Source organism: Tachypleus tridentatus, chromosome 4, assembly GCF_004210375.1.
Source record: "Tachypleus tridentatus isolate NWPU-2018 chromosome 4, ASM421037v1, whole genome shotgun sequence".
Classification (NCBI taxonomy): Eukaryota; Metazoa; Arthropoda; class Merostomata; order Xiphosura; family Limulidae; genus Tachypleus; species Tachypleus tridentatus.
Window position 1 is genome coordinate 4,934,697 of NC_134828.1, and position 24,937 is coordinate 4,959,633.

General features: G+C 34.8%; 1 protein-coding gene across 1 annotated transcript in view; it reads right to left on the reverse strand.

The window, feature by feature from the left end:
* LOC143250004 (ER degradation-enhancing alpha-mannosidase-like protein 3) overlaps positions 1-17,909 on the reverse strand; it is a 42,761-nt gene extending 24,852 nt beyond the window's left edge. The window contains exons 1-4 of the mRNA XM_076500639.1: positions 17,651-17,909; positions 11,876-11,921; positions 11,423-11,523; positions 3,125-3,164 (exon numbers count right to left, since the gene is read on the reverse strand). Coding sequence (XP_076356754.1) covers positions 3,125-3,164; positions 11,423-11,523; positions 11,876-11,921; positions 17,651-17,754 — 291 coding nt within the window. The 5' untranslated portion in view covers positions 17,755-17,909. The remainder of the gene's footprint in view (positions 1-3,124; positions 3,165-11,422; positions 11,524-11,875; positions 11,922-17,650) is intronic.
* Between the last annotated feature and the right edge of the window lie 7,028 nt (positions 17,910-24,937).

The following is a 24,937-nucleotide window of genomic DNA, read 5'->3' on the forward strand; positions in this document are numbered from 1 at the left end:
TCACCATCTTTCACCTATTAATTTACCAGGGCAATTAAACTTGCATATCACCATCTTTCACCTATTAATTTACCAGGGCAATTAAACTTGCATATCACCATCTTTCACCTATTGATATATCAGTTTGTTAAAGAACATATGACACTCATTCTTTTGTTCCATTAAAATGTACAGTTTAGCCTGTAAACAGACTGAAGCCTAAATAGAAAAAACTAATATGAATGATATAGATCACATTATGTGTCTTCTCTGTCTGTATACGTATATAACCCTAAAATCACATTGTCTGTGTCTTCTCCGTCTGTATGTTTACATAACCTTCAGATCACATTGTCTGTGTCTTCTCCGTCTGTATGTTTACATAACCTTCAGATCACGTTATCTGTGTCTTCTCCGTCTGTATGTTTACATAACCTTCAGATCACATTGTCTGTGTCTTCTCCGTCTGTATGTTTACATAACCTTCAGATCACATTGTCTGTGTCTTCTCCGTCTGTATGTTTACATAACCTTCAGATCACATTGTCTGTGTCTTCTCCGTCTGTATGTTTACATAACCTTCAGATCACATTGTCTGTGTCTTCTCCGTCTGTATGTTTACATAACCTTCAGATCACATTGTCTGTGTCTTCTCCGTCTGTATGTTTACATAACCTTCAGATCACATTGTCTGTGTCTTCTCCGTCTGTATGTTTACATAACCTTCAGATCACATTGTCTGTGTCTTCTCCGTCTGTATGTTTACATAACCTTCAGATCACATTGTCTGTGTCTTCTCCGTCTGTATGTTTACATAACCTTCAGATCACATTGTCTGTGTCTTCTCCGTCTGTATGTTTACATAACCTTCAGATCACATTGTCTGTCTTCTCCGTCTGTATGTTTACATAACCTTCAGATCACATTGTCTGTGTCTCCGCCTGTATGTTTACATAACCTTCAGATCACATTGTTTGTGTCTTCTCCGTCTGTATGTTTACATAACCTTCAGATCACATTGTCTGCGTCTTCTCTGTCTGTATGTTTACATAACCTTCAGATCACATTGTCTGTGTCTTCTCCGTCTGTATGTTTACATAACCTTCAGATCACATTGTTTGTGTCTTCTCCGCCTGTATGTTTACATAACCTTCAGATCACATTGTTCATGCCTTCTCTGTCTGTATGTTTACATAACCTTCAGATCACATTGTCTGCATCTTCTCCGTCTGTATGTTTACATAACCTTCAGATCACATTGTCTGCGTCTTCTCTGTCTGTATGTTTACATAACCTTCAGATCACATTGTCGCGCTCTCTCTGTCTGTATGTTTACATAACCTTCAGATCACATTGTTCGCGCTTTCTCCGCCTGTATGTTTACATAACCTTCAGATCACATTGTCTCGCGCTCTTCTCTGTCTGTATGTTTACATAACCTTCAGATCACATTGTCTCGTCTTCTCCGCCTGTATGTTTACATAACCTTCAGATCACATTGTCTGTGTCTTCTCCGTCTGTATGTTTACATAACCTTCAGATCACATTGTCTGTCTTCTCTGTCTGTATGTTTACATAACCTTCAGATCACATTGTCTGTGTCTTCTCTGTCTGTATGTTTACATAACCTTCATATCACACTTTCTGTGTCTTCTCTGTCTGTATGTTTACATAACCTTCAGATCACATTGTCTGTGTCTTCTCTGTCTGTATGTTTACATAACCTTCAGATCACATTGTCTGTGTCTTCTCTGTCTGTATGTTTACATAACCTTCAGATCACACTTTCTGTGTCTTCTCTGTCTGTATGTTTACATAACCTTCAGATCACACTTTGTGTCTTCTCTGTCTGTATCTTTACATAACCTTCAGATCACATCTGTGTCTTCTCTGTCTGTATGTTTACATAACCTTCAGATCACATTATCTGTGTCTTCTCTGTCTGCATGTTTACATAACCTTCAGATCACATTGTCTGTGTCTTCTCTGTCTGTATGTTTACATAACCTTCAGATCACATTGTCTGTGTCTTCTCTGTCTGTATGTTTACATAACCTTCAGATCACATTGTCTGTGTCTTCTCCGTCTGTATGTTTACATAACCTTCAGATCACGTTATCTGTGTGTTCTCTAACTGTATGTTTACATAATCTTGTACTGAAGAGATTATAGGCATCTTGAGAACTAGCTTGACTTCTGTTAATACTCAGTGAGATATTTTTAATTATCCAGTGTATGGTTTTTATATATACTCCAAAACTGCACACACTCAAACATTTAGGAAACTGAAGCTTGCTTCACGAAGAAAAGGTTTTACCCAGTAGATTATTAACAATTCATACCTGGGCCTAGTTTGTTTTTTTTTGTGTATGTTATTCAACCGTTAATTAATCAAATTTTTTATAAGGTTAGGAAAAGTTTATAATTTAAATTTGTCTATCTATGTATTAATTTCTTAATTTCAAAACAAGAGTTAATATGATAAAAAAAATGGTACTGTTCATTTTTGTTTATACTTTTAAACTTTCAATTTCACTGTACATAGAAGATTTCACTACAGGTAATGTTTCTAAAAGCTTAACATATGTTTTGAACATTCACAAATTGTATTTAGATTTATAGTAAACATTATTAGGTATTGCTTTACATATACAAGATCAGTCAATCTGACCATGCCAATGAACAGTAGCCTAATAATTTGGTTGTTTAAAAATTTATTAACTAAAAATGTAAATCTCCATTACTGATGTAATGTTTTCATATTACTTGTAAACTTCTAAAATTTAAGGATGGTTTTGTAAAGACTGTACAAAAACTAGGGTTAGAATTGTGATTCTTGAGAAGCCTATTTCACAAGATGAATGTTTCAAAAAAGGTTGATACTCAGTTACCAGTTAGTTTGTTGTTAACCATGAAACCACACAGTTGACTGTTTGTGACTGGAGGTTCTGTTTGTACCACAAAACTACACAGTTGGCTGTCTGTGCTATACTCACCACAAGTATCAAAAATCAGTTTTTAGTGTTATAGATTCCAGATATCAGCTGAACCATTAGAGGCTTTCAACTGTCAAATTTAGATTGTAAACATAAAACACACACTGATGTAATAATAATAAATAAAATATATTCAGATAAAATCTTACCACCAAGGTGTCCAAAGAATCAACAAGTGTCAATGAGAAGCTAGGAAAGAAAATTTCCATTAGGGTTTGGAAAACAGTTCACACATTATATTTAATATTTACATCTTATCAAATTAACAAGTAACATATAGAGTAAAAACTACTACAATTATAGATCAGAACATTAAAGGTAATAACTAATATTCTACACAAGTGTTTTTTCTACTTTTACTTGCTATGCTTATTGTCAAATGTATTCAGTTTCAACAAAAGCTATTGCAGTCTGTATGTAAAGAACTGGAACAGAAATAATCTTAGCAAACACTCATACTCTGAACTATTTATAAACCACTTTTAGTTTTGGAAAGAATTCCTTTATGTTCTACCACATGTTGTTGGGTACTTTGAATTGTAGAAACTTTACACTTTCTCAATTCTTTTTGGAAGCTGACAATCAGATTGTTTTTCTGAGCTCTGAAACAGCATCTTTGTAACTTGGATATGAGATAGTCAGATTTGAAGAATTGATGAGGGGAACTGCAGTACTTCTAATTAGGTATATTCTTCACCCATCTGTGAAATATGTAGTAGATAAGGGAGGAGTACATCAAAGTGGGAGAGAAATGAGGCACAATAGTGATCTTAACCCTGAAATACACATGTAACTTGATCCCACAAAGTACATTAGTGGATAAAACAAAAAATGTGCACAGTGGCTAGAAGATGATAGGCCATACTTGGTAAATCATATACATCCAAAACTCATGCTGCTGAGAACCGGCAACCACGTCGGGGTAGAATATTAATCATACTTCACCTCAAGTTCAAGAGATTGGAGGGAATCTAGAACTACTCCAACTCCTGAGCATGACATACATGTTAGCTTTGACCTACTGTTCAGGGAACCTAACACCTGGTACTGAAAGAAGGATGTGCATATAATATAAACCAACCTCCCCAACAAAAAACCAACAGAAACCATCCAAAAATCAAACATCCTCGGAATAAGTTGCACGACAGATAGCAAAAAGGACAAGACTGGAACAATTCTTCCTTTATCTCTTCTGTGACCCACAGAAGGAATACAATCAAGGGAGGACTTGTGTTGATTGGTTCAACTCTAAATCCAAAGCCCAGCCACAGGGTACCAACATTTATATGGGGTTAGATGAGGGTTCCCAATTAAAGGGGTAAACTTCAATTTGACATCTCACTTCTTAGTCATTTTATAATGCATAATGGAGGACATTATATCATCTACATCTGCAGAACACCACTGCCCTCATCTACACTGAATGGTTATCACCATGTGTGAAACTCATTCAATATGGTGCCTCCATGGTTTACCATCCCAGTAGCTTGAAACTGAAAAGTGGCAAGAATTCTCATACTCCACTAGAAGAAAGAGGAGTGAGGAAGCATTGGAGAATCATGGAATGTCACCATCTCAGACAATGCAATGGGTGACCACAAAACCCTATTTTGAAAAGTAGACCATACTGATTTACTCAATAGGATGTATGAAAGGGATGGGCAGATATCCTTTTCTGCTTTACCTATGCAGTCCATGGGCAGTACAATCTGGAACAGTCAAGTTTATGAAGCAATTACATTGTGTGGTTATTCACCTACGTGTTATCTTGTGGAACACCCCATCTTAATGGTGAACAATGCAAAGCCATGGAAGTTAAAAAAGTGAGTCAACATGGATGGATTGGATATATTTCTAATTGAAGAACCACCAACTACAAAGTGGGATCCATATAAAGAATAAATGAAGCAAGGGTCCCTGTAAAGAAAAGTATGCAAGAATATAGACTTAACCAGTCAAAGTCACACTGAAGCTTGAAGAACAGCCACAGGTAGAAGACAAAAACTAATGAAGAAATCATGATATGGTGTAAATAATGGGAGATAAACATATTAAGTGTTGTTCATATGTCTGACTGTAGGACTTCTGCCAATGTTTGATGAAGGCAAGATGCAAAGGAAAAGATGAGAGGTCAAATATGAGAAGACACTGAACAAATTCTAACTGGAAGAATACAAGAAGAAATAAGACAATTGAATCAAACAACAAACCCAACTGGTGAATGCAGAAGGGGAAGATTGTCATGGGATAATGCACTGGGAATGGGTACCATGGAAGAAAGCCATCCAGATAATGTAGAAATGAAAGGTACAGACAAGACATGAAAGTTATCTCAATTGGAGATACTGATTTTGATAACAATCAAAAGGGAACAAAGGTAGAGATGAGAAATATGTGAAAAGAACGAGTTACCTTCCATAGCCTCTGAGAAGGAGTGATTCAGATAAAGGAGAAGACAGGTGTCATGGTAAAGCGTACATGAAATATAAATAGTGAGCAAGTCAGACCTCCGATGTCCACAGACAAGAGGAAAAGGAAATATGTGTTAAAAAAAGAAGAAATATCACACATGAAGAAATAGGTTCAAATGGAGAACCACATTAATATCTCAATCCAGAATACCAGGCTGTCTGAGGGGATAACAAATCCAGGAGAAATGCATTAACATGGTAAGGATAGGGAAGTAAAAAAAAATGAATAGTATGGAATAGGGCAACCAAATAACCCAAAGAGACCAGAGAACCTCAATCAAAAACCCATGTGAGAAACTCAGCCACAGAGCTACAGTACGTCAAGTCAATAAAGAACCCAAGTGTAATGGACCAACAACAAAACACCTCCACTGAAGGACATATGGAATGAGTTAAAACATGAAAGCTACACGAGAGAAACCCAATCTCCTTGCCAATGGCTGGATAAAAGCCAGGCATTAAAACAAAGGATATGAATGGCAGAATGTAAAATCAGTTACCAAGGATGACAAAGAAGGGAGGGAGATAAGGGAAGAGGTACTGGAGGGGAAAAATGCAGTTGGTGTATTTGCAGAAACTATGATTGAGCTGGTCAATACAGAGCAATCAGAAGGGCTTCACACAAAGTGATATGGATGAGAGAGATCACCTGATGAAATAATCAGATAGGAGGATAAACAAAGGACCAATCTTGGCTGAAGGCATCAACCACCAGAGCCCAAGGATGAAGTACAAGAGGTCAAAGGGAGTAATCTGTGATTGAGAGTTGTGGTAAATGCATCTGTGTGTGGAAAACTCACAGATTGCAAAGCCTAAAAAATGACTCACAATGAGATGAATGTGGTGCATTTGGGTTCAATATAGGAGATCAAATGTATGAAAACAAAGATCTTGACCAGGTGCCCCTTGATGATTGATCTTTGCTACCACTGTAAAACTGTTGGAATGGATCATCTCCAGACAATGTCTGGCAAGAAGAAGAAAGTTAATCAAAGTCTGAGAACATCGATATGCAAAGACTGTTCACTGACAGGCCAAGGACCTGAAGCCTCTTTTTTAGTCAATAACCCATACTTCCCAGCTCTGAAGTGATGCATCTGTGAACAGATATAAATTTGGATGAAGCAAAGGAAACAGGACACTCACCAATGTATGGGCCTTGTCTATCCATCAATGCAGGTCATCCAACTGAGTACAGTGGAGCGCCGTTAAGCCGCGGTATTTGGGGGGTCAACCTGCTTAACCGCGGCTTAAGTGGTCCGCGACTTACAACTTTGTGACTGAAAAGCCGAAGTCACCAACAGCTCCGCCGAGGAGCCTCATCTGGCTCATTGCATGATCATTATATCGGATTATCGAATTAAAAATAATACTTTAATTATTGATCACTTTTTTCACGGATTTACTTTGAATTAACTTTAAGGTATGGAGAGGTGTGATTCGGTAACAATGGCGGCCTCCACAAAGCTGACATAAAGAGCGGATAAGGTAGATTAACAGTTGATTTTTATTGTAATATATTTTATTTATTTCTCAAATTAAAGCAAATCCTTTTTAAATATCCCCTTGAAGTTATAAAGCCAGGATTAAATTTGTAAGCCGCATTTTTACACGTACTTAAATTAGCGGTGAGCCGCGATAGTCCTTGCTCACATCGCTCACAAGACTTGCTACAGTAGCTTTAGCAATTTCGCGGTTTACTGGTCTGCGGCTTAATGGCGCTCTACTACATGAGGAAGGGTAATGGGAGCTGCTAAGGGATCCCAGGCAATCATCAATCTTCATTGATTGTAAAGATCCCACTGAAGGGATCACACATGAAAATGATTTAGGGGGACCAGTGACCTCACTGAAGACATCCCCAAAAGTGAAAGAATCTTGCAAGCAGAGAGCTGAAAGAGCATATTGAACTAACAATTCCATGGAACAAAGTTATTGAGAAGGCTGGTCCCAACTGAGGTGAGTGTCCAAAAAAAGAAGACACCTAAATGAGCAATGAAATAGAAACCTAAGCACCTTTGAAAGGTGGACTGGACCTTTCTTCTTCAAAGTTCCAGTTTGCCCCTGAAGAAGAAAGGTCCACCTTTCAAAAGCATTTGGATTTTAGGGTTTCTATTTCATTTCTGTCAAGACTTCTTCAACCTATGTATTTTTCTAATACCATGAACCCAAATGAGCAAGATACTGGATAGGAAACAGGAAGAAGTTCTTTAATTTGATTAAACAGCCCACCTGAGCAGCCACATGAAGGAGCTCATGAACTTGGCTAAATGACTCTCATTCAGAATAAACCAGAAGAAGCCAGCTGTCCGTATAATGGGGAAATTACAGCTCCAGAGAATGAAGATGGTAAACAAAAGCACTGGCCACACAACAAAACACATAAGGAACAAAAGAAATCTCATAAGGCACAAAACTGGTAAACCACACTGTGATGGACAAACTGATGACAGAGACAAGAAAGACTATGTCAAGCTAGGAAAATGTAGATAAGCATTGACAATGTCCATCACAGTCATCCATAAACCCAGATAAAATGTTCACTATAGGATGATAAATGACTCCATGATAAAACAGGGCAGTTGAACAAACTGGTGACAGGCTTCCACTCTCCAGTTTTCTTGGAAACAACAACGAATCTGTAAACAAACCCTGGTGAAATACATAAAACAAGTTTGATGGCCTACTGAGATAGAAGATCCTGAACAGCCTCTTACAGATGCTGGCCGGTCATTGGATCCTACAGCAGAGGTAAGGAAATGTGAATAGGAGACATGGGAAGTAGAGAAAGAAACAGAATCACAAATCCTTCTGATAAAACTTGAAGAACCCAATAATCTTTAATGAAAGGATGCCATTGATGAAAATAAATTGGCAAGTCACGCTTTCACCAAGTAGTCACCCGTACTGTTGATAATCAAATAAAACAATGAGACAAGGCACCCTGAGAAAGAAGAGACAGGTAATGTTTGGAAGAAGTAAGAGAAACTGTAATATGTGCCACATTTGGCTCATAACTAGATAAATGGGTTACAAGATTGCAAAGGTTAGACTGTTGTTGTACTGATAAAATTCATGATTCTAAGGACTTAGTGATCACGTCAAATACATAAAACTACAAAATCAGGGCCATACGTAAATCCCAAAGAAAATATGTCCTGTGAACATAGTTAACAAGGTCAAATTACAAAGTAAAAAATCCCAGCAATAGAGAAACCATGTACACAAAGCTTGAACCAAAGACAACAAAGTAGCCAAAATGGTGGAAAGAAGAGAGGACGTCACTAGTAAACTCCTCAGAATTTTAATGAAAAGCCTCAGAGAAAAAATGAATGGTAAAGTGATACTGTAAAATAATTTTGAGGGTAAGATGAAGGCAGGAAAATTTGCCATGGGTCAGACTTACAGGAGATTTTAGACTGTTCCCAAACAGGAAAAATATCCAAAGAATTGTTGGTCAAGAAAAGGACAGTCTGCACAATAGATATGCAAGAGCAAACTGATCCAAAACATAGGGGGGGAGGCATGCTAATCTCATTGCTTAATTGTGAGGCAAATTGGTTAGCATGTAACTGAATACCTGGTGAGTGGGGAAACACCAAATGGAGTTATGAAGATTGATCTTGTACTAAGGAAGGACACAGTTCATAAGAAATGGGGTTAAGGGATAAAACATCTCACACCTGAGAAATAAAACCTTAAAAGATCATATTAGGCCTAACTGAATCCTCATAAGGTGTATGGAAAAGCATGGAAAAATAGGAGTGCAAATAGACAATCCAAGTCCTTGGGAGGAAGTAGTGTGAGGTTCGTAGATAGAGTTTGATCCATGTAACAATCTCCTTCCAAATCACCCACATCTGAAACCTTTGAAAATAGTGCTAGTTGCAGGTGTGACACTTGAAATAGGTGTGTGTGTGTGTGTGTGTGTGTTTTCTTTTAGCAAAGCCACAAAGGCTATCTGCTCAGCCCACCGAGGGGAATCGAACCCCTGATTTTAGCGTTGTAAATCCGGAGACATACCGATGTACTAGCGGGGGGGGCTTTAAAATGTCATCATCACCCGGTATTCCCAGGTGGTCCTTGAAATAGGAACATGAACTTCAGAATTCATAATCAAGAAAAGCCAAACAAAAATCAAAATTATAAATAATAATATGACTGTCATAAACTGTTATTAAATTGAAGAAACAGTCTGAACTAAATTGAAAGTAAATAAAATGACAACCACTTTATGAATAAAGCTTGAAACAAAGTTACACACCAAGCAGAACTCTCTAGTAATCCTGTTCTGGATTGAGTAAGCAGGTCAGTGTTTGTAGACATACATTCCAGTGAATGTATGTTAATTTTTGGGATTGAACAAGGTGAAGTTGGGCAATGACTGGAAGATATGGTAGGGACAGAGATAGAAGTAGATACCGATTCATTAATTTTGTTGATTTTGGAGGGTACTAGATTAAGATGAGCTGTTAAGGACTCTGTAGGAGGCATGGAAAAAAGTCTGTCTGGACTCCTACTGTAGTAGTGGAATGGATTACAGCAGCAAAAGTCCGAGATGGAATTGGGAATAGTAGTTTCTGAGCCCCTGGATAAGTAATATTGTGAACAGTCTTTAGACATTGTACTTCTTTCTCTTCTACCCATTTAAAGCAAGAAGTAAAATAGGAAGGATGTGGACCATTACAGTTAATACATTGTGGTTCTAGTTGGTATTCAAAAGCATCATGGTCTTTACCAGCACAGCAGGCACATGACAAGGAACCATGGCAAGATGTTTTCACCAAATAATTGACAATGAAAACATCTAACAGAATTAGGAATATAAAGCCAAATCTTACAATTCAGATATCCTACCTTGATTGTGGTAGGAGGACATTATGTTGTAAATGTAAATATTAGAAGATTTGTCAGCTCCATGATCCCATCCATACGAGTAAAAATTTGGTGCACGGCTATAACACCTTGGCTGGTGAAACCTGCGAGGATCTCCGACTCTGGAATGGTCTTTAAATCCCTCTCAACTATAACTCCTCTGGAGTTATATCAGTATATCCTCGATGGCCTTTGATTTCAAGAGGAGTTTTGAATGTTATGATGAAGCTGTTTCCACTAAATTGTCCCCAGACCGTAATTTTGTTACTGATTCAGGAGAGCTAGCAAGCCCTTCTAAATCCTTCTGAATAAGAAATGGAGACATATGCCCTAAGAGTTTTTCAGTTAAAGAGTGTATAATTAAAAATCATGGGACAGATTCAAGTTGTGAGTTTGACCGTACAGAGTCATCAATGTGATGTCGTTTGCCAGCAGTCGGATTTTTCCCTTTGCAATCATGCTTTTTTTATTATTTTATTTAAGGGATATCCATAATGAAAAAAAAGAATATTTTGGTGCCCACTGACCCCACCCACCATGGAGCCCTACGAGAGGATGCACTACAGTGCTATATAAGGTCACTGCAGTGACACCAGGGTTTTGTGAGCACTATACCCAAATATCAGTATCAGACATAATGTCCACTACACCTGTTGAGGATGTCCGATGCTGGCATTCAGTTCACCCTGGCTCAAATGAACTAGCCAACTGATCTTGGGGGGTGCTACCCCAAGACCGCCCATTAACAGGAATTCAAGGCCAAAGTGGTGTGTTGGAGTTGGACCCCTCAAACACCAGGATCCTTTCCTCCCCTCCACGGCAAACATGCAGGTGTTTAGATCCCAGAGGAGGTAAACTGAAAGTACAGAATCTTCTCTGGGAGATCCCTTCACTACGTACGAAAATCCACATCGTGAGGTAAATCAACTGTGTTGACCAACAAACTATCATTAACAGATTTACTGAATTACATCATGACCAACAATACAAAAAGTAGTTCCAAGGGACATAGAACATTGTTCATATAGTGTCACTAATCAATACAAATCAACTGTGTTGACCAACAAACTATTATTAAGAGATTTACTGTATTAAACATACTTTCCCAGTGCATCGTCAATATCTCCTCGATTGGGTTCTTTGTCCCGGTACCTTCCTTTACAACTCAGTGGCATCAGTTCATCGGCAGGATATGCATGATTCTGAAATGAAAGAAATACATGGTGTGTGGTGTACAACCTTATCAAGATATCAGTTTACTTAACTATTAAAACAATCGTACCATGTTTCATCCCTTGGTAACTTACAGTTTGAATTAAATAAGAAGTAACAAAATACCTAATTAACTCTAATTTGGGGTTGTTTTTTATTTTTTTTTATAAAGTTTTTTTATTGCAATAAAATAATAAGGCTAGATGAAACACTGATTGAACATTGAAATTCATTTTAAATGTAGAACATTACTAACAATGGTTGGAAATGCTGTATAAATAACATGACAACCATCTATCTGAAAATACATTATTAATCTCTCATGTCTTTGAAAATACTTACCAAGTAAGACTTGTAGGCATGGTAGAACATTTCTCGACTCTTCTCTCTATGTAAGAAAGACTAAGTTTTTATAAAATAATTTACCACTTTCCTGAATGTTTACAACATACAACTAGCACCAATGTTTACAGCATACAACTAGCACCTTCAAATAACTACTGAGGCTCAATGCTACAATATGTATCATAACATGTTATAAGTTTTGCACTAACTGACCATAATGCTGTTAATTAATATTAATGTGTCCTCAAGGTATACAAAAATGATTATTACTGCCCATTGTTGTTTCCCACAAATAATTAAAATGATTATATCTCAAACATTTCTTGTCCTAGAGGAACTAAATCCACCAAGGGCACTTAAAGAATACAATTTTATTAAACAAGTAAGAACAAGGTACCTGGTGTCTCTATGTATTTCAAACTGTAACTGAAAGCAAATATATTTTTGATATTTTTCAACCAACATAATCTAAATGAAGCTACTATAAGCAGCTGGACAGTGTTCACCACTTCGATCAATAGGCTGCACATTTTGCAAAATGTTTAATTCAAATCATCCATTTCATGTTGTTAAAGAGAGGGGGTGAAGAAAGGGGGAAAATAAGAAGTTATTTCAATGTTTGGCTTCAGACTGTAGATTACAGTTCATCTTTTTATATGATACAATAACTTAAATGTAAATATTGAAAACCCCCACCTACACATCAATTTTGTGTGTCACATGATACACTGAATACAGCACTCACTGAAAGTAATTGTTTGTTATATCAAAATACAAAGTCTACAGCTTTGTACAAATTAGGAACTCAAATTACTGATATTTAAAAGCTATAATATAAAATAAGAATCTTCCATCTTTCCTGTTTGCTGAGACATCACTCATATACTAAATGAAGCAGTGGACCTGCTCACTTCTTTCCATTTTTGAAAATATTATTTGTGTATATGACATGTGAACAACCAATCAAAAGCTCAGAATGTTCCCCAGGTGATTTTCTCAACCACTTTCAAGTACAGTGACTGTGTCTCTTTCTTTCGAGAGAAGAGTAAGTGCTGGTAAGTTTGAAACTTCATATTTTTTTTTAGACCCAAACACAGCTTAGTTACTAAACTTCATAAATTATAATGGAATTTTATGTTATTGAGAGTAATTTATGATTTAAATATAAACTTACAAAGAAATTATTTATTTCACATTCTCCTCATGCAAAATATTTTAAGGCTTAGAAACCTACATCAGGCAACAAATTATAAAGGTTGTCATAGCTATACGAAATAAGTGTTTGCTCAACTTCATTTACTGTTTTATGTTTTAAGAAAAATAAGTTTAAGAACTAATTTGTAAATAGTAATAACCTATACAAATAAACAATGTTCAATGACTGAAAGTGACTGCATTTTACCAAATACCAGTCCACTAAAACATAATCAAGACAGGTCACTTTGTAAAGGCTGAAAGTCACTTTTATATTATTGAATATAGTAACATCAGTGCACATTTGCTGTGTCATTGCAACTTCTATCCTAATCAACAGATTTGAAAAGTGTTAAAGTTGACTAAAAGAGTGCATGACCAGAAAATGGCATTATTTAACCACTTATTGCTTACAGTTTCGAAGGGTTATAGGTAATGTACATGTAACAAAAATTCTTATGCACATGCACTTGTATTTGTTCAAAGTTATAAGATATTAGTTTAGTTTACAATGGTGTATCTAATGAAATACTTGAAGTTTCCAACATGGCACTTTTTTTGAGTCAGTGAGGAAATCTGTGACTCATTGTCTTATGATATCAGTTGACAGTATTGGCTAGCTGACAAACAATACAGTGCATTCTAGGGTATAGCCAGTGGCTATCAAAAACTAATGGAATTATTCTGCTACTTAATAATCTTGGCATGCAAATGAATATTCAAACCAGTTGTGAAAAGTTGCAAAAATTATTTAAAAAAAAAAACTGGTTGAAAAAATGTTATTGGAAAACTACATTAAAATAATTGTTTATGTTTCACATGGATTTTTCAAAGTTAAAACAATAAGTTCAAATACTCTTCATGTTTTATAATAAAAGACTAACAAACATTATTTACTACATCAAAATTTGTAAATAATTTCTTTCAACCATTTAGCTGGAACTTTTATGGTAATTTAAATTTGCTAGTAGCCAAAAATGTTACTTTCAAGCCTTGCAGTTATAAATCATTCATATTTGCTGAACAAATATAACCATTTTCACACTGTTTCAATAAAGTATCTCACATGTTATTTATTATTATTACTACTACATGAACAAATTATTACAGAATTCTTTAAACAGGATAAAACAGGTATGTCCAAATGTCACAGTACATAACATTTAAAGATGAGACCTCTCCATCCACCTAGGCCAGCCCATCCACCAATGAAAACTATATGTGCACATTTTATTTATATATAAATTCAAAGCCAGCTTCTATCATTGAAATTACACTCCTTTAATGATTCTACCACATTTGAAGGCAACCCATTACAGAGGCCTATCACCTTGTTTAAACAATAAAACTGTCACAGCTAAGTAAGCCCATCCACCAATGAAAATTATATGTGCACATTTTATTTATATATAAATTCAAAGCCAGCTTCTATCATTGAAATTACACTCCTTTAATGATTCTACCACATTTGAAGGCAACCCATTACAGAGGCCTATCACCTTGTTTAAACAATAAAACTGTCACAGCTAAGTATCATTTCTACCCTACCAAAGTTTCAAGTTTTGTCTCCCAGTGTTACTATTCTCACCATAAAAACAATACATTTAATTATAAATGTTAAAGCCTCCATCAGATCACCTCTAATTCATCTTTAATAAGAAGTTCACATTCTCACATGACAACCAGTAACCATCATCTGATCCCTTTCAATCACATTCTCACATGACAACTAGTAACCATCATCTGATCCCTTTCAATCACATTCTCACATGACAACTAGTAACCATCATCTGATCCCTTTCAATCACATTCTCACATGACAACTAGTAACCATCATCTGATCCTTTCAATCACATTCTCACATGACAACTAGTAACCATCATCTGATCCTTTTCAATCACATTCTCACATGACAACTAGTAACCATCATCTGATCCTTTCAATCACATTCTCACATGACAACTAGTAACCATCATCTGATCCTTTTCAATCACATTCTCACATGACAACTAGTAACCATCATCTGATCCCTTTCAATCACATTCTCACATGACAACTAGTAACCATCATCTGATCCCTTTCAATCACATTCTCACATGACAACTAGTAACCATCATCTGATCCCTTTCAATCACATTCTCACATGACAACTAGTAACCATCATCTGATCCCTTTCAATCACATTCTCACATGACAACTAGTAACCATCATCTGATCCCTTTCAAACACATTCTCACATGACAACTAGTAACCATCATCTGATCCCTTTCAAACACATTCTCACATGACAACTAGTAACCATCATCTGATCCCTTTCAAACACATTCTCACATGACAACTAGTAACCATCATCTGATCCCTTTCAAACACATTCTCACATGACAACTAGTAACCATCATCTGATCCCTTTCAAACACATTCTCACATGACAACTAGTAACCATCATCTGATCCCTTTCAATCACATTCTCACATGACAACTAGTAACCATCATCTGATCCCTTTCAAACACATTCTCACATGACAACTAGTAACCATCATCTGATCCCTTTCAAACACATTCTCACATGACAACTAGTAACCATCATCTGATCCCTTTCAATCACATTCTCACATGACAACTAGTAACCATCATCTGATCCCTTTCAATCACATTCTCATATAACATTTCATCATTCTTTCTAAGAAAAGAAGCCCAAGAATGAACACAATACTCTAAACACAGCCTAACCAATGATATTATAAACACATGTTTAGTATTTATATAGATACAACTTTAATTCCTGTTTTCCCACTCATCATTAGCAACAGCACATTGCCTGGATGAGTTATGAGACTTATTAACCAAAATGTCAAAATATTTTTTTTGACACTGGTAAGATTTGGTTTGGTTTGTGTTGAATTTTGCACAAAGCTACACAAGAGCTATCTGTGCTAGTCATTCCTAATTTAGCAGTGTAAGACTAGAGTGAAGGCAGGTAGTCATCACTACCCAATGCCAACTCTTGGGCTACTCTTCTACCAACAAATAGTGAGATTGACCATCACATTGTAACACCCCCACGACTAAAAGGGCGAGCATGTTTGGTGCGACTGGGATCCGAACCTGTGACCCTCAGATTACGAGTTGAATGCCTAAACCCACCTGGCCATGCCGGGTTGCACTGGTAAGGTTATTCCCATTCAAATTATAACCATAATGTGAACTCTCACATCCAGTTCTTTGCATCTGCTACAGTTAAAAGTGATCTATGATTTATTCACCCACTAACTTTTTGTAAAGCAGCAGCATCTTCCTTACAGCCAGTAACATCCAAAATTTTAATGCCACCAGCAAACTGAGATAATTTATTGGTCATTCCTTCATTATGTCACTGATGTAAATAAAAACAGACCAAAAGTCCTAACACTAAGTCCTCAATTACTCTACTCACTACATTAATTCAGTTTGACTGAACTCCACATTTATAATGAGGGCCAAAGTTATGGCAAGACAAAGCTGCTGCTCCAAGATGTAAAAAAAAGAAAGAAAAAGAAACAGATGAAAATAAAAAATATATAAATAAAACAATAGGTGGTAAAACATAAAAATAAAAGTAGGTCCTTTTTTTTTAAATAGGTTAATATAGATAGCAGTGTACTGTACAAAAAGTATAAAGGTACCAAAAGAACCCCTAAAATTAACCCTTGCTCTGTCCTTTATCATATTTATAACAACCTGTTGCTTTCTTATATCCTCTCAGGCTTCTTTCCAATGGCCCCTACATCTATTTAACAAACCTTTCATGTGCATCTTGTAAAATGTTTTTTTTTTTGAAATTTTAGGCACACCAAATTCACGTTTGTATCCTCACATACAGAAGCAGTAACATCCTTAGAGAATCTCAAAAGATAAGTAAGGTTGGACTTTTCTCTGAATGAAACCATGTATTAATTATCCAATAAAGTGTTAAACTTGTTATATGACACAGCTTTTATCATTTTTAACAATTATTTATCCACCAATGACGTAAGACTAGTATGCTTACAATTACCAAAATAATTTTTATTGCCTCTTTTTTGTAAAGCTAAAAAAGAGTAATATTAGTCAATTACCAATCTTCAGGTACCTGCCTACCATTCAAATATTCACAGAAAATAGTAGCTGGTTGTTCACATATTCAGTTCTTAACCAATTTCAAAACAATTGGTATTTTGTTAAGTTTATTTAGGTGCAACCTGTGAAAGAACTATGAACAACAAATCTACATATTCTTAAAATTATATTAAACTCAGGAATATGTGTTACCCAAAATACGTACTCATATTTTTCACGTAATTTGTAAAAGTGTAAATGCAATATTAAAAGAATCAATTACTCAAAACAAACAAAAGGTTCATTACTCAAATACGGTAGAAAATTAACATTTTGTCCTACCTCCAGTTCTAGTTTTTACACGTACCAGACATTGCATATCATAAAGGTTGAAAAATACTTACCTAAGTACAAGCATCGTTGGTATCTTGTACTTAAATTACATATTTACTTTATAACCTAAGTGACTATAAAATTTAATACACCCAATATTGGCAGCCTTACTTCAGTCGGTTTCGTTCATCTTTGCTCATTCCCATGACTACGCCAGCGAACAACACGATTATAAGAAATAAATAATTTAGATTAGTTTTGAGTTCTGAGCACATTTTTGATTAATTAAAGATTGTCTTCAACAACGCTATCAATTATTTTGAATAAAGCTTAGTAAAATCATAAAAATAGCATGAAAATCTAATACACCTCTTTAACATTCATTGCCAAACGTACACGAACTAAAATATTAATAGGACTACTGACACAACTTTTCTTAGAACTTCCGTTAGGAAGCGTTTAGTTTGATGCCACCTCTATACGTTGTAATAATTACAAAAATACTTACATAATTATACTAAAAATTTAAATACGCTTTCATTTATTTGTGTAAGATATCGCATATTTTATATTTTTCCTAGTAATAAAGAAAAATAGTTATATATATATAAGTGACTTGAAATATCAAGAGTGTTATTCTTTTTGTGTATACTGTGTGCAATTGTGCAAGTATTGTACACAATTAATATAATTACAGCTGTTATTACAATTTTCGCAAACATCTCATACGCAAGTAATTTATTACTTTTACATGAACAGTTTATCAATACCATGAAAATCATGCTGTTCATTTTTACACGGTATGTTTGTTGTTAAGCACAAAAACTACATAATGGACTATTTGTCTCTGTCCTTCTCATTTGATTTTGATATTAATATGCTACATCTATATTTACGACTCCTTTTCTATTGCATTTCAATCTAGTTATTAAAGAAACGATGTTAAAACTTTTGAAAAATACATTCGCAGTCATTTCTTACAGACGAAATCAATCTATATAAGTCAAATAAGTTGCGTACTAATATGCATTACTAATTACTGTTTTAAGAAAGAAGCAAATGTTCCAGGGATAAAAATCAGTTTCTCCTCGTTTCAAGTTGTAAATAACACTTGGGTTACTTGTAGTTTGTAAATGTTATTTTGGATAATAAATATATTTTCTATATAAATATATATTGATAAAATTGAGTTTGGCTAAGAAAGGGCTAAGCTCTTAAAATGAATACATATTGATTTTCAAAATCATTCCTTAAATGCTTCGTTATGTTTTTATAAATATTTCAATCCAGGTCTGTTGTTTTAAGAGATAATTTTGGCATATCGACACCACTGTAACTACGCTAATATTTCATCGATCATCAGCAATTTAGCAATGACGACTGTGAAAATATGCTATCTTAACAAATGGATATTTAAAATTGCTCAGAGGTCTTCCATCGTGATCATATTTGGCAGTACACTGATGAGACAACAGCAAACTGGTCAACTCCAGAATTTTCCAATGAAATGTTACTCTCCCAAGGATCCCTTAGTTGCTACTTCCAGAAGATCAACAAGTAAAAAGTTGCAATTCGAGCTATTCAACCATCTACTTAGGAATAAGTTTTTCCAATAACAGGACAATTAATGACAATGTGTAACAAAATGTATCTCATCCACGTACCACAGTTTTCTAAAGAGAAATCAACCCAAAGACCTGGCGAATAGATGGTTTAGTGTATTGGTTTATTTTTTTATTGAGATTGTTTAAAAAATCTTCTCAGTCCTAGGAGGGAGCAGTCTTATAAGTTATATTTTCAATGTTTTAATAATAAAGATATATGTGGAAATATATTACAAGAAAGTTGTATAAATCAGTTGCAGTTAACTTTAAAGTTATCATATTGTTTTCTGGTAGATTTTTAATATTGTAATTTGTTTGTTGGTTAAAAGAAGCTGCGAGTTGTAATGATGACATTATGATAAAAATGTACAAAGGTCTAAGACACCTAGAAAGATTTGAAGATTTCATATTAAGTTAATTAACAATACAGGTCGAAAACATCTAGAAAAGTCTGAAGATTTGATATCAAGTTAATTAACAATATAGGTCTAAAACACCTAAAAAGGTTTAAAGATTTAATATCAAATTAATTAACAATACAGATCTAAAACACCTAGAAATATTTAAAGATTTAATATCAAGTTATTTAACAATACAGGTGTAAAACACCTAGAAAGATTTAAAAATTTATTATAAAGTTAATTAACAATATATGTGTAAAACACCTAGAAAGATTTAAAGATTTAATATCAAGTTAATTAACAATACAGGTTTAAAACACCAAGAAAGGTTTAAAGTTCTAATATCAAGTTAATTAACAATATATGTGTAAAACACCTAGAAAGGTTTAAAGATTTAATATCAAGTAATTTAACAATACAGATCTAAAACATCTAAACAGGTCTGAAGATTCCATATTAAATTTTCAACTAAATTAAAAGGTAGGTTAAAAATAAAGGTTCAGAGATTTGTTCGTAATAGTATAGTTGCTTCTAGCTAGTAGCGTGAATTATTCAACATGTTTCCACTAGTTTGTTTTCAGTAAATTGTTTGTATTTATGTTAGTTATCTCGCATATTGAGTTGAATAATTCTTTGAACAGTAAAGTACTACAAGTAGGTTTATTCATTGCATCAGTCAATGCAATCAACGTTGTTGGTAAACGTACAAATCACCACATTGTTTAAGCTGGTAGAAAGATTTAAGGAAGAACTAAATAAATTTATTATTATTACACGGACTGTTAATTTTCACCAGACGACTTAAAGTAATTCTCCAAAGAAAGAACAATATTGTCACAATATTCTGAGTGAAGGTACTTTTTCATTATTCCTATTTAGTAAAAAAAATTGTATTTTATCAATTGAAAATTTCTTTGTTGTTCTAATCTCGTTTAGCTTTGGTTTGAATTTTTTGTTAAGCACAAATCTACACCTTAAATAATTTGTGTTGTGCCTATCGAGAACATTGAAACCTATTTGTTAGTATTATAAACTCTCACACTTACTGTAAAGCCACCAGGAGGTTTGAGTTTGTTATCTATCAGATCATCCTTTAAGTAATGTCTGATTTTAGGTTCAGAAAAAGAGAAAGGATTTCAAACTCTTTTAATGTTATTTAATCAATTATGTATGTTCCATTATTATTAGTTACTTCCTGGGGCTTGGAGAGGATACTTTGACGTCTTCATGTGTTCCAAGCTCTTTTTCATCAAGATAGTTCTGCAAACTTTGGAAAAAGATGATAATCAGATGAGTCAAGGTCTGGAGAATATGGAGGATGTGGAAGTTTTTACCAGTCTAGCTCTTCAGTCTTTGCAGATGTGATACTTGCTGTATAAGGCCCTGCATTATCTTGGTGTAATACTACATTTTTATGATTGATCAAAGCAGGCCTCTCTTCTTTCAGTGCAACATTCAAGCGCTCTAACTGTTGCAACAGAAGTCTGATGTAATTATTATATTAAGTGGCAGAAATTCAAAGTAGATCACACCGACAATATCTCACCAAACGTTTAACAAGACTTTCCTAGGGTGAAGGTCCATTCTGAGCTGTGCTTTAGCCACTTTACCTGCACTGAACCATTGTTTGTGGCACTTAACACTTTTATAAAATACCCATTTTTCATCTTCAGTCACTAACCTGTCCAAAAAAGGTGAGTTACGTTCATGAGAGTGCAGAGAAGTGCAAATGTCCACTCTTGCTCCAAGGTTGGCTTCTGTCAAATCATGGGGGACCCATTTTTCAAGTTTTGACACCTTTCCAAGCTGTTGCAGATGACGGTGAACTGTTGAATGGATTGAATTAAGCTTCTGTGCTGATTCCTCAACTGTTACAGTGCAATCTTCATCAAGTGCAGCCAGCAGCAAGTTATCATCAAACTCAACAGGGCGACCTGACCGTGGTGCATCACTTAAGCTGTAGTCACCTGATCTGAACTTCTGAAACCACCTTCGACATTTTCTTTCACTGAGAGACTCTGCACCATAAACACCTTGAATGTTTTGTGTAGTTTCTGCTGCACTATTGCCTTTTTTAAACTCATAAAGCATTACACACCTAATGTGCTCCTCAGACACATCCATCTTCATAATGGTTATTTGATTAATGATCTGAAAAAAGTGGAGTTGGGTTAGTTTCTTCTAGTTGTTTGAATATTTTTTATACATTTCCTACTACATATTTTAGCCATTAAAGCCTGCTGCAAAAACAGAAATCTTGGTGCACTTTCTGTGTTAAATTTTCAGACATTACTCATGAAATGACCTGATATATATGTCTCTTTCCTGCATGTTCTTACCATCACATCGCAAGTGGTTTAAACATCTTGTGACATGTAACTACGACGTCACATCCGGCAAGCTCTATGTTAATATATGTTTGTCTGCATAACATATTATTATAATTGCTAGTTGTTTTGGAACATTGAATTTTATTTGTTTAATTTGATTAACCATCTCCGAATAACTTTATATAATGTTATCTATCTTACTATTTGAAAACCTCTTTGTATTTTTAAAAAGGCATTTTAAAGCGTTTTGTTTTAGATTTGACCAAATTTATTTTAGATAATTTTGAATCTACCTACAAATGAACTTGTAAATGGTCCTATGTGTTACACTTCTACTTTTCACACCCAAAACCACGATTGTAATAACACATTAGAACATCACGAAAAGCAACTTGATGTTCTCATATTTTTATGCTACTTATTATGATTTCGTGCAAACTAGTTGGCATTTCGAGAATCACAAAAGATAAAAAGTATCATTGGGACATTTTTGAAAGTGTACAAGTAAATGCTAGAGGGCATTTCTCAACATTTGTCATCATTGAAAAGTTACAAACTCATAAGTGAAGAAGATCCAATCCATCATTTTGGTAATGTAAAGTACAATTAAGGCAAAAATAAGATTCATTTTTGGTAAGTAATAATAGTTTATGGAAAACTCTGAAATCTCAAACATCATTAATATGTTTGTTTTTTGAAGTTCGCGTAAAGCTACATGAGGGCTATCTGCGCTAGTCGTCCCTTGAGCTACTCTTTTACCAATGAATAGTAAGATTGATCGTCACTTATAACGCCCCCACGACTGAAAGGGTAAGCATGTTTGGTGTGACGGAGATTTGAACCCGCGACTCTCAGGTTAGGAGTCCAGCGCCCTAACCACGCGGCCATGTTGGATCTTAAAAAGCATCACCAGTAAACCAGCCAGTTAATTTTGTGTAATAATATCGGAAACCACAGGTCTAACTTTATAACCTTCTTTATACACCTAGGAACTTTGTATAAAGTACCCGGATAACTACCTGCTGTTCTTAGCCTCAAAAGTTTTTTGTGTTATTTTTTAACATTCCGATAAGTTATTCTATAATTTTATTTATCTTGTTTTTACTGAACTATTTGGTAACATAAACTTCATGTTGCATTTATAATATTGATTTTACAATTTGAATATTTTTTATTCATTAGAACTGTTCTACTATCCATATATACTTCATAAAAATACTGTTTTTTCATTAAGGTTCCTCAGCGCTAACATTTTGTTGTTTATTAAGGATTTATAGAATTACAAATGTTAAACGACGGTAGTTGATCCGAGTTACAATACTATTGGACATTGGTTACTATGATCTCATACGTGTTGTTTAGAAACTCGTAACAGTTGTTGAAAAGGCAAGAGACAATCCTTGAATTTAAACACTAAAGTGAAAAATTCAGTCTTCTAGCTAAATGCTTTAATATTCCATTTAAATAATAGTAAAACAAACAATCAGAGAAGTTCACGTTATGAGGTGATCAAAATATTATTATTTTCCTAAACTGCTGATTCTAACGTTTTTGTTTTGTTTGTTTGTTTGTTTTGGAATTTCGCACAAAGCTACTCGAGGGTTATCTGTGCTAGCCGTCCCTAATTTAGTAGTGTAAGACTAGAGGGAAGGCAACTAGTCATCACCACCCACCGCCAACTCTTGGGCTACTCTTTTACCAACGAATAGTGGGATTGACCGTAACATTATACGCCCCCACGGCTGGGAGGGCGAGCATGTTTAGCGCGACTCGGGCGCGAACCCGCGACCCTCGGATTACGAGTCGCACGCCTTACGCGCTTGGCCATGCCAGGCCCCAACGTTTTTGTAAAGTTAATATTTTTTTTGTTGTTAAGCGCATAGCAATACAATGTGTGCTGTAGCTACCATGAGTATTGAAACCTAGTTTTAAGTGTTTAGTGGTATGAGTCTCGAGACTTGCCGCTAGGGGTAGGGATGTTTTTATTTAAATGCCTTTATAAACTGTTTTTTCGAAAATTTACTTAACTTTCTATTTAATATCAACATTCAATCTATGTATAAAAGTTTTGGTTGCAATAACGACTAGATTAACAAAAGCAACTTATTACTGCTTTAAAACTAATAAATTGAGGGGCAAAACAAAAACAAATTGTGTTTAATGGTATTTTGAAAGCAATCTTTCAATTTTTCTAGCCTATTTGTGATAAGCGGAGCCGAAGGTATGAGACTTGTACTTCGATATACAGCACAGATAATACATTGTTTAGTTTTATGTTTAATAATAAAAACAAACAAACATTTTTTTTGTAAAGTGTCATGTATAAATACTATCATATCGTTTGTCTAAAACTGAGTACAATAACAAATCTTATAACATAATAAGTCCCCCCAGTGGCACAACGGCATGTCTGCAGACTTACAACGCTAGAAACCGGGTTTCGATACCTGTGGTGGACAGAACACAGATAGTCTATTGTGTAGCTTTGTGCTTGACTTCAAACTAATACACAATAAATTATGCCCCACATTTAATGTATAAAGTAAACTAATGATAAAATTTAAACTTACGTGTTCGGGTATAAAGACAAACTTTCACACTTAAAAAATTCAAGGCTTAACACAGACAGTTCTTGCGTAGTTTTGAACGAATATCCGAAACAGAACGAGTTACGTAGTCAAGAATTTATTGGAGTAATCATACATAGCTTATGTTATAAACTGTTTCTATATAGAACATCGTGAAAAGACTGTATGTTAAATGGCTTTATTGATTAACTAAGTTGTTAGTTATGATTTAAGAATTCTATTTACTCATATTTAATATTATTTGTACGTCTGTATGATGGAGTTTTACTGGTTAACAATAGTTTGTTGCACGTGCATATCGTGCGTAATTTTCATTACTGTTATTCTGTAACATTTATTTTTTACCATCCAATAAAAGGTAAGACATGACTGGATTATCTAAGTTTATTACTATTTACAGTTTGACAAACAAATATATGTAACGGAACTTAACCCTAATACTTATTACGTTAGAATTTTCAAACGTTAGTATTATATTCCATATTTACTTACTTTTGATTACAAACAGTAAAAATCAATAACTGGTCAATACAAG